A 17,167-nucleotide genomic window follows, 5' to 3' on the forward strand; every position below is an offset into this window, starting at 1 on the left:
TATTCAGCTCACCGAGGACATGACCCTAGATAGGAAATCATGAAAGTTAGGATCTTATTAGGTTGTCAAGCGAATTCTCTCTTTTCTGTGGGAGAGCATGGTTCTAGCTTAGAGCACCTTGTCTGCTCCATCTTCTACTTATCAGTATCATTATTATTTTTCTATTACTATCTTATTCTTCTTTAAATTGTGTTAATACTGTTAGTTCTTTTACTTGGGTTATTGTTATTATTTCTGTTATCAATACTTTTCATACTTCTCTTTTCTGCAGTATTTTCACATAACTTTTACCTTTGCATTTGTCAAACCTGCTTTTGAAAAGCGCCTTTCTTGATCGGATGGTACTCTATGAAATCACCTCGATCTCACAAAAAGTAAAAATAAGGTCTGTGTACATTTCACTCTTATCAGATGACACTAGATATGTTATTATTGTTGTATTTAATTTAAACTCTTTACAGATTATTAATCCATATTAGCAGCTAAACTTTAATGACCTAATAGTGTGAAATTATTTATATTATCTTTTGTGGCTCTTGGTTGTTATGGCTTCCTTGCGTTCTTTCTTTCTTTCATGGTCACATGTACGTTGTTTTTGGGTGCCTTATTTATAAATTTAAGTGTTAAATAAAAAAGCAAGCTCATAAATGTTCTCTTTTCTGTAACGTGTGACATATACTAAATTTATATTATTACCACATCAATAAACTTGTAATAATTCTTCACTATGATAACTATTTCGTGCTTACTTGAACCTAACGGACAAATTACTAAATAAAGATGCACTAGAAGTTTTAGATCGATCATTATTCAATGTAAAACATTAAATAAGCTCTAAGTCGTATCTTCACAAATTGTTTTAAAAGACTAGATGATATTAAGGGAAGAAATAGAAAAAAACTGTGATTAGAGATCTGAAGTGTATAGCCTGTCGCAATTGGTTGACCTCATAAGCACTAAAAAAAACAATGGGTTGCCAGAATGCTGACAAATAAATCAGAGATCATTTGCTGAAATAAAATTTAAATGTCACGTGTTAATTTGAGATTGATCTCATAGTTATATTACTTGATCTAGTGTAAATATTGAATGTTTTTTTTTTTTTTTTGATAAAGGTAACAATATTGAATGTTACTAATAATACTCTTTCTTTTAGAGTAAACAACTATTAGTTTGCCTCATTTTCAAACAAATTTCGGTCAATTATAAAAAATTTCACTGACATTGTCATTCCATCTAAATTCATCTCATTTTTATTGGTTTATCTTCTTTGATTTGGTAATAATTAACACAATATAACGCTCAACATACTTGCATAAGGCTAATAGCACAAAATATATATAATATATAATATAAATAAGAAAGTAGAAAAGCCAAAACTTAAAACAAATCACTAGCGCTCCTACAACTGCAAGTGATTTTGAATTTAAATTACTCCATATATACATTCCTACATTGTTTTATAAATAAATGTAAATATATAATTAATGTTTGTAGCAGGCTATGAGGCATGTTTCCTGACACTTTTACATTTAATAATGAGTCTTTTTTGCTGGCACTTGTCAGGCTTTAAAGTTTTCTTATGTAAAGATTATTCCAGTGAGATTTGAAACTTCCTTCTGCTTTTTACTGCTGCTATTATTGTTATTGTTCTCATAATCATTATCAATATTATTGTTTGATTTTCCACCGAGTGTCCGGTATCTGTATTGGAGCACGATTATATACGAATTTGCGCCGCGTAGGGCCCCATTCGGGGAAAGCGCTCTATATTAAGGATTTTTTCATATCCAAGGCACGAACCAAAAAATCTGATTAAGGAAGGAGAAATTTCCATCCGTTGCACCACATCCTTTAGTGGTGTTATCAATATTATTTGTAGTAAGTAGTAGTACTGCTATTGTTAGTAGTAGTAACAGCAGTAGTATTGTTGCTCCCTCTGTCCCAATTTATGTAGCACAGTTCGAATTTTGAGAATCAAACTTTTAAATTTTGATCGTAAATTCGAACATGAAATCTGAGTTTTTTTAAGATAAAATTTATATACTTGAAAACTACTTACAAGTACTATAAGTCACAATAATTGATCATTTAAAATATTTAAAAGACATGAAAAGATAGCGGCAAAAAAGAACACGTTTACCTTCAAAATTCGAAAGGTGCCACATAAATATGGATAGAGAGATTATCCGGCGAATTCTGCTATTGGGATAAAGAAACATATAAACATTTCAAAAGTCTCAAAATAGGAAGTAACATAAGTTACAACGGAAGAAGAGATCATCTGTAGTTTCAATTTCTTCAAACCTTCTTTCTTTTAAGTAATTTCTTTTAAAGAACTATAAAATAGAGAGAACTTGGATCCAGGGTTTGAATAACACCACCTAATTTCTTCTTCAGGAAATTCAAAACTTCTGAAGATCTGAAAGAAAAGACGACCTACTAAACACCCATGAAAATGTCAACACATACCCCTCTCCCTCCCCCTCCGTGCACCCAGAAAAAAAAAAAAAAATTCCAATCGAATAAAAAGGTAAAAATGTAAACAATTATGCCTCTGCATCTTTGATTCAATGATAAGAACGCAACACGTGATATGTCAGTTAGGCACAATTAACGGATTCGAACCTGTTGGAGGCATCTGATATTTAAGTCGGGACTTGGGAGGAGGATGGAGGGACGAGCCTATACTACCAAGAGTTCCAAACCTATGCGCCAACAGGAGTCAGGCCAGAGGCCTAGAATTTCTTCAATATCAAAAATAAATAAATTAATCAATTGAGGGATATTTCATATTAGCCATGAATTAACACGCGAATATTGATATTTGATTCCACTCCTAAACATGAAGATGAACTACTGCCAAAGATCACAATTGAAGCTACTAGCTATTTGATAAGCTATTTCAATGTCAAAAAATGGCAATCACAACCGATAAACTCGGTCTATTGCCATCTACCAAGGATTAGGTTCTATTGGTATAACATGGACTAACCACAGGATAAATACAGTTGATCAGATTTTACTCTTGCTACTTGAAGAATATCTAATTTACAACAAACAGGACTGGATTCACCTGAAAAGAGCTGAAAGTGTCCGATCGCTAACCATCTGTATGCTCTTCTCAACTGAAGCCAATTTCATCCCCTGAGAATTATGATTCTTACTATCTAACTTCTCATTTACTTCTTCAATACTATGTTCTTGCAAGGAATCATGCTTCTCTGTGAATTTGCGATCCTTAGTAGCCACATTATTCATCAAAAGACTCAAAGGGTTAATGGCTGTCTTCTGAAACTTCTCATCGTTCTTTTTCTCCTTTCCTGTTACATATTTCACCTCTTCCAGTAGCATCCTTATTTCATCCTTAGGCAACTGAGCACACTCGCCCTTAGATTTCGTCTTATTTACAGTATCTGTATCATCAATCAAATCTTGCTTCTTGATAGCAGCAACAATCTTCTGATTCTTTGATGCTGCCTCCACCAAATCACTACATCCCTTCTGATTTAACTTTTTCTTCTCAAAAATATCGTGTCGGAGTTCATAATTTTCATTAAGCTCTTCAAAATCATCGTCTGACACAAACTCCGGCTTTATTAGCTCCAAATTTTCATCGAAATTCTCCTGAGAAGAATTTTCCTTCTGTTGACCATCAACTTCAAGCAGGATATGGTTCCCCTTTTTGATCACTTTAACAACTGGGGTAACTCCAGGAACTATAGTATCTAGGATGACTTTGCCAAGAAAAAGCCTCGTCTCACGAATGTGTCCTCTTCCAAGAGAACTGTAATCTATACTGTAAATGTTCCTCCTAGTTTTGAGAGATGTAACATCTTTCACCAGACTGTCAAACATAAACTCGACATTGTTGCCCATTTTGTTTGATACAAAGACCTGCAAACCAGACATCTCCATATCAGTTAAAAAAGACTCATCAAAATGATAATTAGAGCAATTACCATTCTGGTAGCCTATTAAACACTTATCAAGTAGGAGACACGAGAATTAAAGTCTACTAGATCTGCTTCTCCTTTTTCTTCCCCATTTTATCTTCAAATCAAGAAAAACAATCATGACTATATGTAAATATAGTATTTAATTTATGGATAAGCTGAGCTGATTTCCCAATGAATCTATTAGGGCTGTTTGTGATGGAGGGAGAGAGGGAGGCTGTTGCATTTATTCCAAGTGCACCAAATCCCAAGTTTCCACAAAAGGTAGATGAAAGATACCCATGTTGTTTACGAAGTAAATGAATACCTTTACATCAGGTTCAGAGACAATGGCTCAGTTTGTTGCAGGAAACCCGAATCACGTACTCCATACATAAGTCACAAAATTCACAGAGAAACATGGGACAATCAGCTCTTTGCGAGTATAATGAGCTAGACTCTTTAGGTTAGGAAAGTGTTGATGCATATCTTTAAATAATACTTCAGAACGTATTTAATCCTTTTCCGTCCATGGCGCGCTCCGCAAAAAGGTCTACAAAGATCTTTATCTTATTATATGAAGCAGTCAAGTAAATCATGGCAAGTCTTACCAAATATTTGACTTCTATCTCTAGAGGTGGAGGTAGATGACTTCCCTAGAGATGAAGTCAAAAATACCTGTTCCAAGAAAATTATTATATCTAGGAAAGTCATCTACCTCCACCCTAGGGCCTACAATGTTGGTCCTATTGTTACATAATGACTAGGTTACCCCAGATTAAGTACCAGACTTGACCAAGAAAAAATAAGTCAATCATATTCAAGTCATCCCCACATTCCTTGCTTATAAGGGGAAACCAACAAGAAATATTGTTTCAAAACAGGCATTCTTAGAAGCTGGAGCATGCTCTGCTTAACTCATTTATCAACACAGATAGAATCATTGATCGAACATTTTTCCCATATTAGTATTGGAAAATAATTAATGCAGCTTCCGCTATCAGATAGGAGTAGAAAATTAGTCTATTTGATTCTTCGGTAAACAGGATGAAATAAATTTGGATTTTCCGCAAAAGTCAAGCATCACTCTGAAGCACCATAAGGGTGAAAGAATAACTGTATAGCATGCTCAAACAAAGTGAAATGACAAGACAGACAAACCACCTTGGTGTAAACAACATTTACATATAAAAATCAAAGTAGGTTTACCCACCAAACCAGAGCATGGGGCTCCTGGGAACTTGGACATTGCTTCCAGAAGGCTGTCCCTGTCAGCTAAAATGTTTATAGATTTTTGGACTTGCACTGCCAGCTGTGCAACTTTTGTTGCAAGTTCATCATCTGAAATGGAGCCTTGAGAATCAGAGAATTCAGGTCCATAAACAGCTGCATCCTTAGAATGCTTTTTTGCAAATTTAACAGCTTCCTCCCAATTTGCGCGATACAATACGGAAGCAAAAGTCAGGATGACAAACGCATGTTGGGGATGTGTGATCAATGCCAGATGAAACGCCAAGAGTGCAACCCTGTCATGCACAGCATTGAAAAGGAAAATTTTATCATATACCACCCGCAACAAGTTAGTTCTCACAACATTAGTGCAGGTTCATAATTCATCTAATGTCTACTATCAAAAATGTCATAGCAAAGTGGCCAAAATATCAGTAGAACCCGCTACTGTGACAGTGGGCAAGCAGACTTTGAGCTGTAACATCTGCTGTGAAATAGAGTTAGAAGCCTGACTCCAAGGATTCATATGCTGAATGTGATGAATCAGCACAATTGAACTATCGAGTACTCCAGAGTAAAGGTGCTATACAACGAATGCACCATGTAGAAGTTTCTTCGGAACTTTAAATGTCTAAGTTGCCCCTCTCAAAAAACAAATAATGAAGTAGAAAAACAAGTATTATCTAAGATGCACAAAAAAAGGTTATATCTTGTCGTAGTTATGGAGCTTAGTTGTACTGATGATGCCAAGTGCCAACTTAACGTAGGCTTTTGAAGTCAGGAAGGCAACAGCATGATTCTAATGGCAGTGTCCAGAAACTAAATTAAATAAAGAAGGATAAAGACAAAACATGCTTGTTTTCTGTTCTCACTGCAGCATTACGCCCTGACTGAACACTCAGTAGTAGATGAAGCTTCTTTTCTTTACTTACACCATTTAACACTGCAATTATATGTCTACCCCTTGGTAAAGAGAGGATAAGTGTAAGCTCCTTTACCTATTGGAATATTTTGAATTTCATCCGATCCATACAAATAACAACTGTGTTCATTTGCTAGCCATATGAAAGCTTCAACAAGACATCTTAAACTAAAAACAGCTCAGACCAAACAAGTTAGAGGAAGGGTATCAGAAGGTGTCCACAGGACAACGATATTTCAATGATTAGGAATGAACACTTATTTAATTCAAAGCATACAAAATAATCAAAAGAGAAGACTGCAATGTCCACTCATAGCTTAACAGCAGCAGGATTTCACCTAGTCAATCTCAGAAATTCTTCCTACCCATGTCAGCACTTGAGACCAAACAAAGCATCATAGCTGTGTTATACAGCTGCAAGGTACTATGACAGGAGACGACAAGAAATAATGGATCTTCCAATTAGACAAGTTCAGAACTACAGAGCAACTTATATCAAATTACAGCTCTGAAACCAGCAGTGGATACAATAATATCCAAAGATGAAAACCATCTCTATTAGGGAGAGAGTGTTAGTAAAGGAACAGATAGGGATACTGGAAGCAAAAGCGTCATGGAGATTAAGAATCCAATTATCAACATATCTGCACCAGCCTAAGAATAAAAACGAAAGGAACTCAACTCATATGATAAAGCTACAGCAATGCATGTCATGGGCACAATATTATTTTTTTATCAAGATTATATGTCGCTAATTACTGGAAGGGTGAGAAAACAATCAAATGCAAAAAATGAGACACATAAAACCTCAATAAAAATTCATATCATAAACCAAATGTTTTATTTGAACCCAAAGAGTTATATCAACTCACCACACACTATCATGCGAAGGTTGATCGCAGGTGACCAATTGATCCAAGCTGGAAAATAGTTTCTGAAGAAAGCCGTAACAGATAAATTATAGGATTAAAACACAAGTGAAAAACCAACAAAAAAGTCAACTTTAGAAAATTAATATGCACACGCACATGCATCACACACAGGAAAAAGCTGGTTATCGACTTTATTTTCTTTCAAGAGAAATAAAGGAGACGCGGCAATAAAGAGCATACCATCAGCATCACAGAACTTTTATCCAATTGTTTGCTAGCCTGTTGAGCAAGGTGTGCTCCCTGAAAATGACACACAGGCACATTTAGCTGTTTCCAGAATTCTAAAAAGGTGTACCATTTCATCAGCAAGCTAAAATCTGATGCAGCAATATGGACATACCTGAAATGGCAACAGAATCTCAAGGATATTGTATCTATGAAGTAAAGAAAGAGAAGGCTCCGCAGCCCCATATGACATCATATAGTTTAGTTCCATCATTATTCTAGACTGCAAACAAGATAAATAGAGAAAAATTAGTGACCATGAGCATATGATGTCCAGCAATGAGAAGAAGGGACAAATAGCAAAGAGAACGCCAAACAATAGGGGAAAAGATGAAGTGCATTATTACACTGAATAAATGGCTTTCCCAGAGATCATTGTTTATACCTTGGACAAGCTCAGGATGTTTGATGAGAGCTCATGCATCGCATCTTCTATCTCTTTTGTAAAGGATAAGTTAAGACGAGCAGCCAATCTCAAGCCACGCAAGATTCTTGCTGAGGAAAAAGAAACGCCAACATTAGTTCTATCACATTAACCATTAGGGTTAAAACATCTATTCTTGAATTCAACACTGCCGTCGCCCTTTCTACTTTTAGTGACACTTAATCCCCAAGTTTCTTAACTTCGCATTGTGCCAATTTAATTAGCAGTAAAACACTGAAATCCTTTTGTTCTTTGCTAACAAGGAGAATGCCCGTGAAATCTTCAAACCTTGTGTTACCCCATGTTTATATCTTGTGCTCCACCTTCCTCTCCCCTGAACCACAGGAACACCACTAATCTGATTATCAAGCATTATTGCCCGCTTCCCCCCTCACACAAGACACTACTTTCCCTATTCCCCTCTGCCAGCCAAAGTGGGCAGCAGAATTACCCTCCTTCCCCTCCCCAAATACTACAACCACCCTTTCCCAAATATTCTACTTCTTCCTCATGTAATAAATCCTATAATCCCCTCTCTCCACACTCAAATATAATCCCCTCTCTCCGCGCTCAATTATAATCCCCTCTCTTAATGCTCAACTTTGGCAGGGGGACCTCCCACTTCACCTCCATTAGAAGAATGATCACTCCATTTCTTCACCTAATTGTCCCTTTAAATGACTGGCCTCCTAAAACCAACTCAATCTCCCACAATCACTTAAAATACAATCAAAAACCATAACAACTAGCTACTCAACATTCACTTCAACAATGTTTTCATTATTTTTCTAACACAAATAATATAGCAATGTTGCAATCAACAATAGACATAACACAATCTCATGGGAACTTAAAACTACACCAATGGAAAGTTTTGATAAGGGCAATAGCTTTTTGGAGGAAGAGGGGAGCTAAGGGAGAAGCTAAGTACGATGCGGCTGCTTCAAACAATGTGATGAAGGAAGTGAACAGCTAAGAGATTAAGAGTATTGTTGGAATAAAAACATTTTCTGAAGGAATCTGACAATCCAATTATGAAACTGTTTGGAGTGGTCAAAAAAGTTAAAGATATATGCTGTTAAGGGTAATAAAAAACTGTTTAGGGGTGCGTTAAGCAAATGAGTGATAGATGAAAGGGATGCAATGAACTTAACAAATAAAATAGTAATGTTTCCATCTCAAATTGAATTTTTAACTTAGTGAAGTTATTAAGAAAAAAAGTTGAAAATGTGTACGACTGTACGTTCTGATTTGTAATGAATAGTAAGATAATAAAATAAAAAAAATAAAGTTCATATTCAATTTAGGATGGAAGCAGCATGATACTGAGTCTCAATTCATGACAAAATCTTAAATAATTGCACCTACCACAATCCTCTCCAAATGACAAGTGAGCAGGTACTAAAGTCCGTAGCTGAATTCATATCAAAATAAACCTTTTTAAAATTCCAACACATCAAAGTAACTATTTTGCATTACATGCTAGAAGACAATTTTTTGATAAAAGTACGTATGTAAGATAATAGCCTCACCTTTAAGGATCTTAGGTCCCCCGTTGCATCGGCATAATCATAGATTCTATTCACGAACGGATTGAAAAATAAGCTGTTTCCATGATTTTAGAAACATAAATAATGAGTCAAATAGCACCCAAAAAACTCAATTTAGGTATCTATCAATCACCATAACAACCAAAAACCTATCAACTCATAGGCCATAGGTTTTGAGCTGCAGTTAAACCATGTTTTATTTGGCCAAATGTTCTCTAATATGTAAGAAGCATAGCTTCATGGAACCAAAAAAAGGTGTAATTTCACACGTATCCAGCATATGGCATACCAGGTAGATAATTCGTTATTATTTGTGGAGGATTTTCCATAGAAATACAGTGATAAAGACATTACTTTAACGTCCAACACAGAGAATAGTAATATGCGATTAAATTATCTTGTTTAGCAAAATCCTATATACACCAAATAAATTGCTTAATTTAGCTTTCCAATATGCTATAATGCTCTAAAACAACTGCCATTCACATCACACTAGCATTCAATGGTAACAACTGCGCGATAACATTGACCAAGTACATTGCACTAGCATAGGGTTTAATATCTTCAATTGTTTGCTTTATTTTCCGAAATCCGCTTGCATATGCTAAGAAAAATGACTGGATCAATTGGACTAAATAAAGCACCTAGAACTAGAACTTTGTCAACAACTTGTGGAGGTGCAATGACAAATAAAAATCAATAAAGTTGACTAATTCTCTCTTCTTGCAGTCCCAACCATCCAAAAAAAGGAGCAACAGACGGCCCCAACTTTCTGTCACCTTTTCTCATCCAGAAAAGACGAATTGTAGAAACCACTGGAAAATTTTGTTCATAAATAATTGCTACACTGAGTTATGAGCTGTCATCAAGGATCCAATGTGGTGAAATCAAATGCAGCATGCACTCCTTTAACAAGTAGAATTCCAGTTTTAGGAACTGTAAACAGTGGTGGATGGTCTTTTAAAAACAAACTCAGTTTTTTTTTTCCTTTTGAGAAACATAAGTTCACGAAATGTCAAAAATATCTAAACCAAGATTTGTAGCAAACTAATTCTTTGCAAATTAATCGATATAGAAAGAACTAAAGTTAACTCATTTGAAAAGTTTACAATTATCAGTTAATACCATAATCCATGTACTTTACTGGTTTAATCCACATTTTACATGGCAGATGCGTCTTGGTAATGATCCAAGGTCTAAGTGATAGTTTAATAAATTCTTGGGTGCAAATTTAAATATTTCTAGACAAATTAAAAATGCACAATTGTTTTCCCAAAATTGTTTTCCATACCACCTAAATAGGGCCACAGCCCACAACAGGGAGAAATCAAGGATGGAGGTGCTACAGCACACAGAATTTCCCTCTTGCTACAATTCATTCCTCCATATTTTGGTCAAAATTTTAGATGGTTCTACATTCATTGTCTTTTTTTTGGAGAGCATCGTAGATCAACATGAGTACCAAAAGGAAAAAAAAAAAAGGGGGGGAAAATACTTAAATGAGCAACAAATTTGCATGTTATGAGTCAAATTATCCTTTCTTTTTCTTTTCTTTTCTTTGTTTTTTTCAGGGGAGGGTGGTGAAATGGGACTGAAACCTAAGCTTTGGGAACCTACAAAATTTAGTCCCCAACAGAACTAAAGTTGTGACCTTTCCTATGCCTCATTTCCCCAGGAGAAGTCCACAGAACATAAATTAGCTTTTAAGTTTTAACTCCGTCCACTTAAGAAAAAAGAAAACAGAAGGTACAACCTGTTAACAGTGAAGTCTCTCTGCATGGAATTCTTCCAGAGAATGAAATCTTTCTGAGCACATCCCTCAGGCATTTTAGAATCAAAGTGTTCCTCTTCCTTTTCAGCATGTTTTGCCACAGTATCAAAACTTGATACCTGCAGTGATTGGAAGTAAAGTGCTTCAATGGCTGTGATTGTAAGAAGAGTTTCAGATTTATAATTTCTCTCTCTCTCTCTCCCTCTCCCTCTGTGAGATTGATCTCTAATCTATCTCTTACTTCACAAAATCAAAAGGAGATTTCCTATGGTCTGGATACCAAATCAAAATGTTCTTCCTCCTCCTGTTATGATAAAAGAAGTAAAGTTTTTCTAAAACCAATGTAACTTGCAACTCAAGCTCTTCTCACTTCTCCAAGCATTTAGTTGAGAATTTTTGTGAAATTTTCATTTTAAGTAAAATATAGATTTGTTGGTACAGCATAACGTGTACAATGTGAAATTGTGTGTGCCCATGCTCAACCATGGAAGTATAGAAAGGTAGCACAATTAGTATCCCAAAGGAGTTGCGCCAACCTCAACAATAGAACCTTTGGCATGCACTCTACATATTGGAAACCTTCGTCCAACTATTTCACAACGATGAAATTGCTTTTTTATCTGCAAAAAAGTATAATAGCATAAATGTTAGAGCCAAACTCGTTAACTGAAACCTAATGTAGTTGTCTCATAACTAGGTGATGATTTTGAATGCATCAAAAACCTGTGGAAGTCTTGCATTTGTGATTATATCAAAATCTTTTGGTATTCTATTGAGAATTAGATCTCTGACACATCCACCAACCAGGTATGCTTCAAACCCTGTATGTAAAAATTTTGGTCAAACGATAACCGATTAAAAGAAAGGCATACTATATGAACTAAAAATTAAAAAAAAGGCTTGCAGATGTTGCTGAGAGACAACAGTGGAATACGTAGGGTTTTTATCAAAACAAATTATTCACTCATGTTACAGTGTGTCGAGATTCACAACATGCCTGGACACAAGGAACTTGAGTAGAAGAATATTCAACTAATTGGTTAACACCTCTCTACCACTAGTACTCCCTTCAGTTACATGCATCGAGGGTAATAGAAAAGATCCCAATTATGCGTTTTCAATCCTAATGCACTAAAAAAAAAAAAAATTGTAGGATATTCTAGGGCATATTCTAGAATATTCTTACTTTTTTAGAAGGTTGTAGAATATTCCTACTAAATTGTTAGTACTTACCCTTATTGTAAGCATAGACTATATTTACTTACCTTATTATACATAAGTTAAGACTCCTAAGCCCTTCTTGTACGATATAACATTAACAATATCTCCTCTTACTTCTTGTTTCAAAGCGACGTGCAAGAGGACTCCTTGTTAGGACTTTTGAGTGACATAACAACAACATGCCCAGTGTAATCCCACAAGTGGGGCCTGGAGAGGGTAGAGTGTATGCAGATCTTACCCCTACCTTGTGGAGGTAGTTTTGAGTGACAAAAAATAAAGAAAATTTCTCAACTCTTGATATGCTTAATTGTGAAATAATCATTAAGAATCTCTTGACTGGCATAATCATTAACAATATTCTAACCAAATATTTTCCTGACTTTCAAGATGCCTACTCAAACTAAAGCTGGTGAAACAACCTGAGTTTGTTTATCTTGAAAAAAGAGATACTAAAAGATCACCAGACCACAAACAGTCACCTAATTTATATTTTCAGAACGGGGGCATATATCACCAAAAAAAAGGAATTGAAAATGCAATTTGAGAAATGGGATATGATTGCGAAAAGCAGTCAAAGCATCACTACACAGAAGTCTAGGAATCAGCAGCTAAGATTGAGTGACTCAACACAGCTTACTTTCATGCTTGCTTGAAGAATAGAATAGCTCAGAACAAACTTAAATTGGGTTTGGTTTTTCCTACAAAAACAAAAGAGACTAAGTTCATAATAACCATTCCAATCAAAACCTTACATTATTTAATTCACCTCCATTATGTGAATACAATATCCTAAAGCAACAAGCATTAGACTAGCAAAATAAGTTTGTAACCTTGCAATATTATTTAATTTAAAAAATGTGTATTAACCTGTATAGAGTGGAATGGACATATGGAATCCGCATAGTGGACCCCAATTTATTTGGGTTTGACGCCGAGTTGATTGATTGAAACAATTAAAGTGCATAAGATGAATATCAGTACAAATTTTTTTGAACATAATCATAAAGGAGAGGAAATATGTGAATATTAAAAAAATTATATAAAGTAAAGAAGGGTTATTGAGTGATAGCATTCAAAATCTTGTGGTTTATTGTAAAAGTCTATTTTGGTTATTGGTTAAAATATTAAAAAAACAACCAAAATGTTGGTTTCTATCTCTTCAAAAAGTGTGTTTCTATCTCTTCAAAAAGTGTGGCCTCGTTTCCTCAAAATCAAAATTGTTTTCATAACCAAACTTTTTTTTCCGCAAATATGGCCTAAGTGGGGGCCTCTCCAGTTTAACCAACTTAAATATTATCGATTCAACTCTCATTACCACAATAACGATCCAATGTTACCTATCATATGAACTTGTTCTTTGGAGAGGCAGGCACCTCTCTTTCCTGTCTTCCTCTCCTTTTTTTTTTTTTTGGCCGGGGGAACAAGAATTGGTTTAGTCTCACTCATGACAAGTACAATTCAAAACAAAAGCATTTCAACATTTGAAAGTAAAATGATAAGTTTGACGTCCCATAGTTCTGTAAACACCTACTCCTGTAGCCAGACTAGAAGCATGAAAAGAATTGATTGAACGCAACAAAATGTATCACCTTCATAATGCAGAATCTTCAGAACAACCCAGGCAGATGGTGATATCATTGATCTGCTAATCCCAAAGTTCCTTGAGTCCAGCTTCTTCCATTTTGAGAAATCGATTTGACCTGAATCATAATCATCACATATCATAATTCAACTCCTACTCCACAAATAACATTTTTCATTCAATCAGATGTTTGCAGCACTGTCTCTCCTACCAATGTTTGCAGAACCACACAGGAAAAAAAACAGGCAATTTTATTTGTCAATAATTTGCTCAGCAGGTTAATGAAACGTAAGCAAACAAGACACTGATAGAAAGAAAATATACAGTCAACATCACTATGCCCGAATCCCAAATTAAATGGATAAATCCTTTGTATCCATTCTGCCCTTTTCAGGTTTTTCAGTACTAATCTTTGCAAAACCATCCATCCTACGCGATGAAAACAGACGAGCAGGAAAAAAATGAAAAAGAAAAAAGGGCAGTCTTTTTTTTTTTTTTTTGTCAATAATTTGCTCAGCAGGTTAATGGAACAAGACATTGGTAGAGTGAAAATGTACACTCAACAATCACTATGCTTGATTCCCAAATTAACTGGATAAATCCTTTGTATCCACATTCTGCTCTCTTCAGATTTTTCAGTACTAATCTTTTAACCTAACTATCAACAACTGCAACCATACATCCTCCTTTATCCAAGCTTGGATGCTTTTCCAAAGAGTTTGGAGTACAAGGGTCAAAACACTTAAGTTTGACTATGAATTCGGATATAAATTCTTTAATTTTCTAAAAATAAATTTACTTGAAAACTGCATGAAAAAGGATTCACATCAACATAGCTAATGACTCAAAATATTTCTATTTGAGAAAATTGTAGTCCAAGGAATAATCTTTTGACTCCCCAAACAGTAACACTTTCACATAAAATGGGACGTAGAGAGTAATAAGTAAAAGCAAAACTGCGCAAAAAGCAAAAGCTTCAAACTGTACTAAGCTACTCCTCCGTCCCAATTTAAGGGATGGTTTGGTATGATGGATAAGCAAAAATAGTGATGGGATAAAAATTTAGTATCACCTTATCCTTTGTTTGGTTACTAATTGTGGGATAAGTTATCCCAAGATTAAAAATAGTGTTGGGATAACTTATACCCATCAGAGGGTGGAATAGTAATCCTGGGATAAGTTATCCCAGGATAAAATAGTGAAATTGACTAAAATAGCCCTGATGTTCTCAAAACCCTTTTTCTACTACATAAGGTTGAGGGTATTTTTGTAAACAAACAACTTTTTCTTAAAAGTTATGCAATGCATGTTACTTTAATACAACAAACCAAACAATCAATAAGAAATAATATCATGATAACTAATCCCAATATAAATAATCTCAGTATAACTTATCCCAACATAATTAATCCCATCATAACTTGTGTTCAAACCAAACGACCCCTAAGTGTCTTAGTTTGACTAGGCACGGAGCTTAAGAAATAGAGAGATACTTTTGAATCTTGTGGTCCTAAATTAAAGATGTGTCTAATGTATTAAAATGTCATTTGAATCTTGTGGTTATAAATTTGTTAGGTAGAATGTTTGAATTGTCAACTTACTAAACATAGAAAGAGGCACTCTTTTCTTTTTGGGATAAACTAAAAAGGAAAGTGAGACTCTTGAATTGGGACGGAGGGAGTATTTGAAAACTGCACCAAAAGCACTGCAAGTCAACATACCTATAGATTCAAAATATTTCTAAAAAGATTAAGAAAATCGTAGTCAAACACAATATGGTTTAACTCCCCAACCAGTAACACTTTCGCATAAAATGGGACGGAGAGAATAATAAGTAAAAACAAAACGGGAAACTGGACAAAAGCAGAAGCCTCAAAATGTACTAAGCTACTCCCTCTGCCTCAATTTATGTAATACTTTTCGCTTTTCGAGAGTCAATTTGACTAAACTTTTGAAGCTAAATTGGATTCGATTAAGTCAATATTTCAAGATTATTAAATTTTATATAGTTGAAAACTACGTGAATAGTATCATAAGTTGCAACTTTTCTCATATCAATTTGGTCAAAAATTATATCTTAAAATGTTTGATCAAAGTTCATGCAATTTGAATTTCTAATATTTACCTGCTTCGATCACGGACGCAGTAACCGTATCACTGGAAACCTGAGACTGACTTTCACACTCAACAAATGTATGTTTAAATTTCTGAAACACAAAATTCTACAACATGTTACCAGCTGTTTGATAAAATGCCTGAAAGAAAAAAAAAATAGAAAAACATGCAAAAGAACAAGTTACCCAACGTAGTACCTGTAAGGATACCTGAGACTGACGTTCATATTCAGCAAATGTATGTTTAAGATTCTGAAACACAAAATTCTACAACATATTACCAACTGTTCGATAAAATGCCTGAAAGAAAAAAAAATGCAAAAGAGCAAGTTACCCAACGTAGTACCTGTAAGGATACCTGAGACTGACGTTCACATCCAGCAAATGTATGTTTAAATTTCTGAAACACAAAATTCTACAAAATGTTACCAACTGTTCGACAAAATGCCTGAAAGAAAAAATTTTAGAAAAAATATGCAAAAAAAGGAGTTACCCAATATAGTACCTGCAAGGATACAAGGGATTTGAGACGTCGGAGTAAGGCATTTTCTCTTGTTAGCTTTGATATCGCGGCCATTAAAATTACCAGCTAATGGCGAAGAGAGGAGTTATGTGGCCATTTGAGAAAGGAAGTAGGCTTTCATTAGGCTACGGTAGCAACTTGAAATTTAGGGATTATATAGCGTTGCTCTAAACTTTATTTTTTACTGAATCAAAAACACACCTTAAGTATATTTTTTTTTTTTTAGTTTTCTATTTTAACTATCAGGTATGAGAATTTTCCACTTAAATTATCACTAACTAGTTTACAAAACACACCTCAACTATCAATAGTTCACTTTTCCTACATGAACCATCACCAACTAATTTGCAAAACACACATCAACTATTAGTTTTCGAGTGTGTTTTGCAGACTAGTTGATGATAGTTTAGGTAGGAAAAGTGAACAACTGATAGTTGAGATGTGTTTTGTAAACTAATTGACGATAATTTGCAGTAAACTCTCACACCGATGGGCAAGTGCGAAAACTCAAAAAAAAAAATATGATACTTAAATGTGTATTTTTTACCATTATCTCTTTTTTATAACACTAGTATCCGATTTGAAAAAAGCATGAAAATGGGTTGGATTGGGTTGAGTTAAATGGGTAGGTTTGTAAAGGAATTGTGTATTTAAAATGAGGGGTGGGTTATTTGATTATGAGCTTCACATGGGTCTCTCGAGCAAATTTGTGTTAAACTATAATAGGAGGGGTATATT

General features: G+C 34.8%; 1 protein-coding gene across 13 annotated transcripts; it reads right to left on the bottom strand.

The window, feature by feature from the left end:
* Positions 1-2,806: 2,806 nt before the first annotated feature.
* On the bottom strand, positions 2,807-16,585 carry LOC132037810 (uncharacterized). Of its 13 annotated transcripts, none has more exons than XM_059428437.1 (16): positions 16,400-16,585; positions 16,265-16,306; positions 16,117-16,158; positions 15,918-15,999; positions 13,800-13,910; positions 11,713-11,810; positions 11,526-11,609; positions 10,972-11,108; positions 9,201-9,273; positions 9,037-9,082; positions 7,630-7,739; positions 7,360-7,467; positions 7,200-7,259; positions 6,960-7,021; positions 5,149-5,461; positions 2,807-3,897 (listed from the first exon to the last, which is right to left on the bottom strand). In XM_059428437.1, the coding sequence occupies exons 1-16, from the start codon at positions 16,481-16,483 to the stop codon at positions 3,073-3,075; spliced, it is 2,277 nt and encodes a 758-aa protein (XP_059284420.1). In that variant the 5' UTR covers positions 16,484-16,585; the 3' UTR covers positions 2,807-3,072. The 13 variants fall into 13 exon arrangements, with proteins under 13 accessions (XP_059284420.1, XP_059284417.1, XP_059284421.1 ...); XM_059428434.1 differs by having other exon boundaries at positions 16,253-16,306; XM_059428438.1 differs by having other exon boundaries at positions 9,201-9,246; positions 16,105-16,158; positions 16,253-16,306.
* Positions 16,586-17,167: the final 582 nt, after the last annotated feature.

Source organism: Lycium ferocissimum, chromosome 11 (genome assembly GCF_029784015.1).
Source record: "Lycium ferocissimum isolate CSIRO_LF1 chromosome 11, AGI_CSIRO_Lferr_CH_V1, whole genome shotgun sequence".
NCBI lineage: Eukaryota > Viridiplantae > Streptophyta > Magnoliopsida > Solanales > Solanaceae > Lycium > Lycium ferocissimum.

What these genes read in the sequence shown, in the direction of transcription:
- LOC132037810 (XM_059428431.1), bottom strand. Translation starts at nt 16,483, where the DNA reads ATGGCCGCGATATCAAAGCTAACAAGAGAAAATGCCTTACTCCGACGT. An exon ending in AAAGTTCTGTGATGCTGATG is followed by an intron (nt 7,022 to 7,199) that starts GTATGCTCTTTA and finishes GGCTTTCTTCAG; the next exon opens with AAACTATTTTCCAGCTTGGA. An exon ending in CCTTCGCATGATAGTGTGTG is followed by an intron (nt 5,462 to 6,959) that starts GTGAGTTGATAT and finishes TGTGCATGACAG; the next exon opens with GGTTGCACTCTTGGCGTTTC.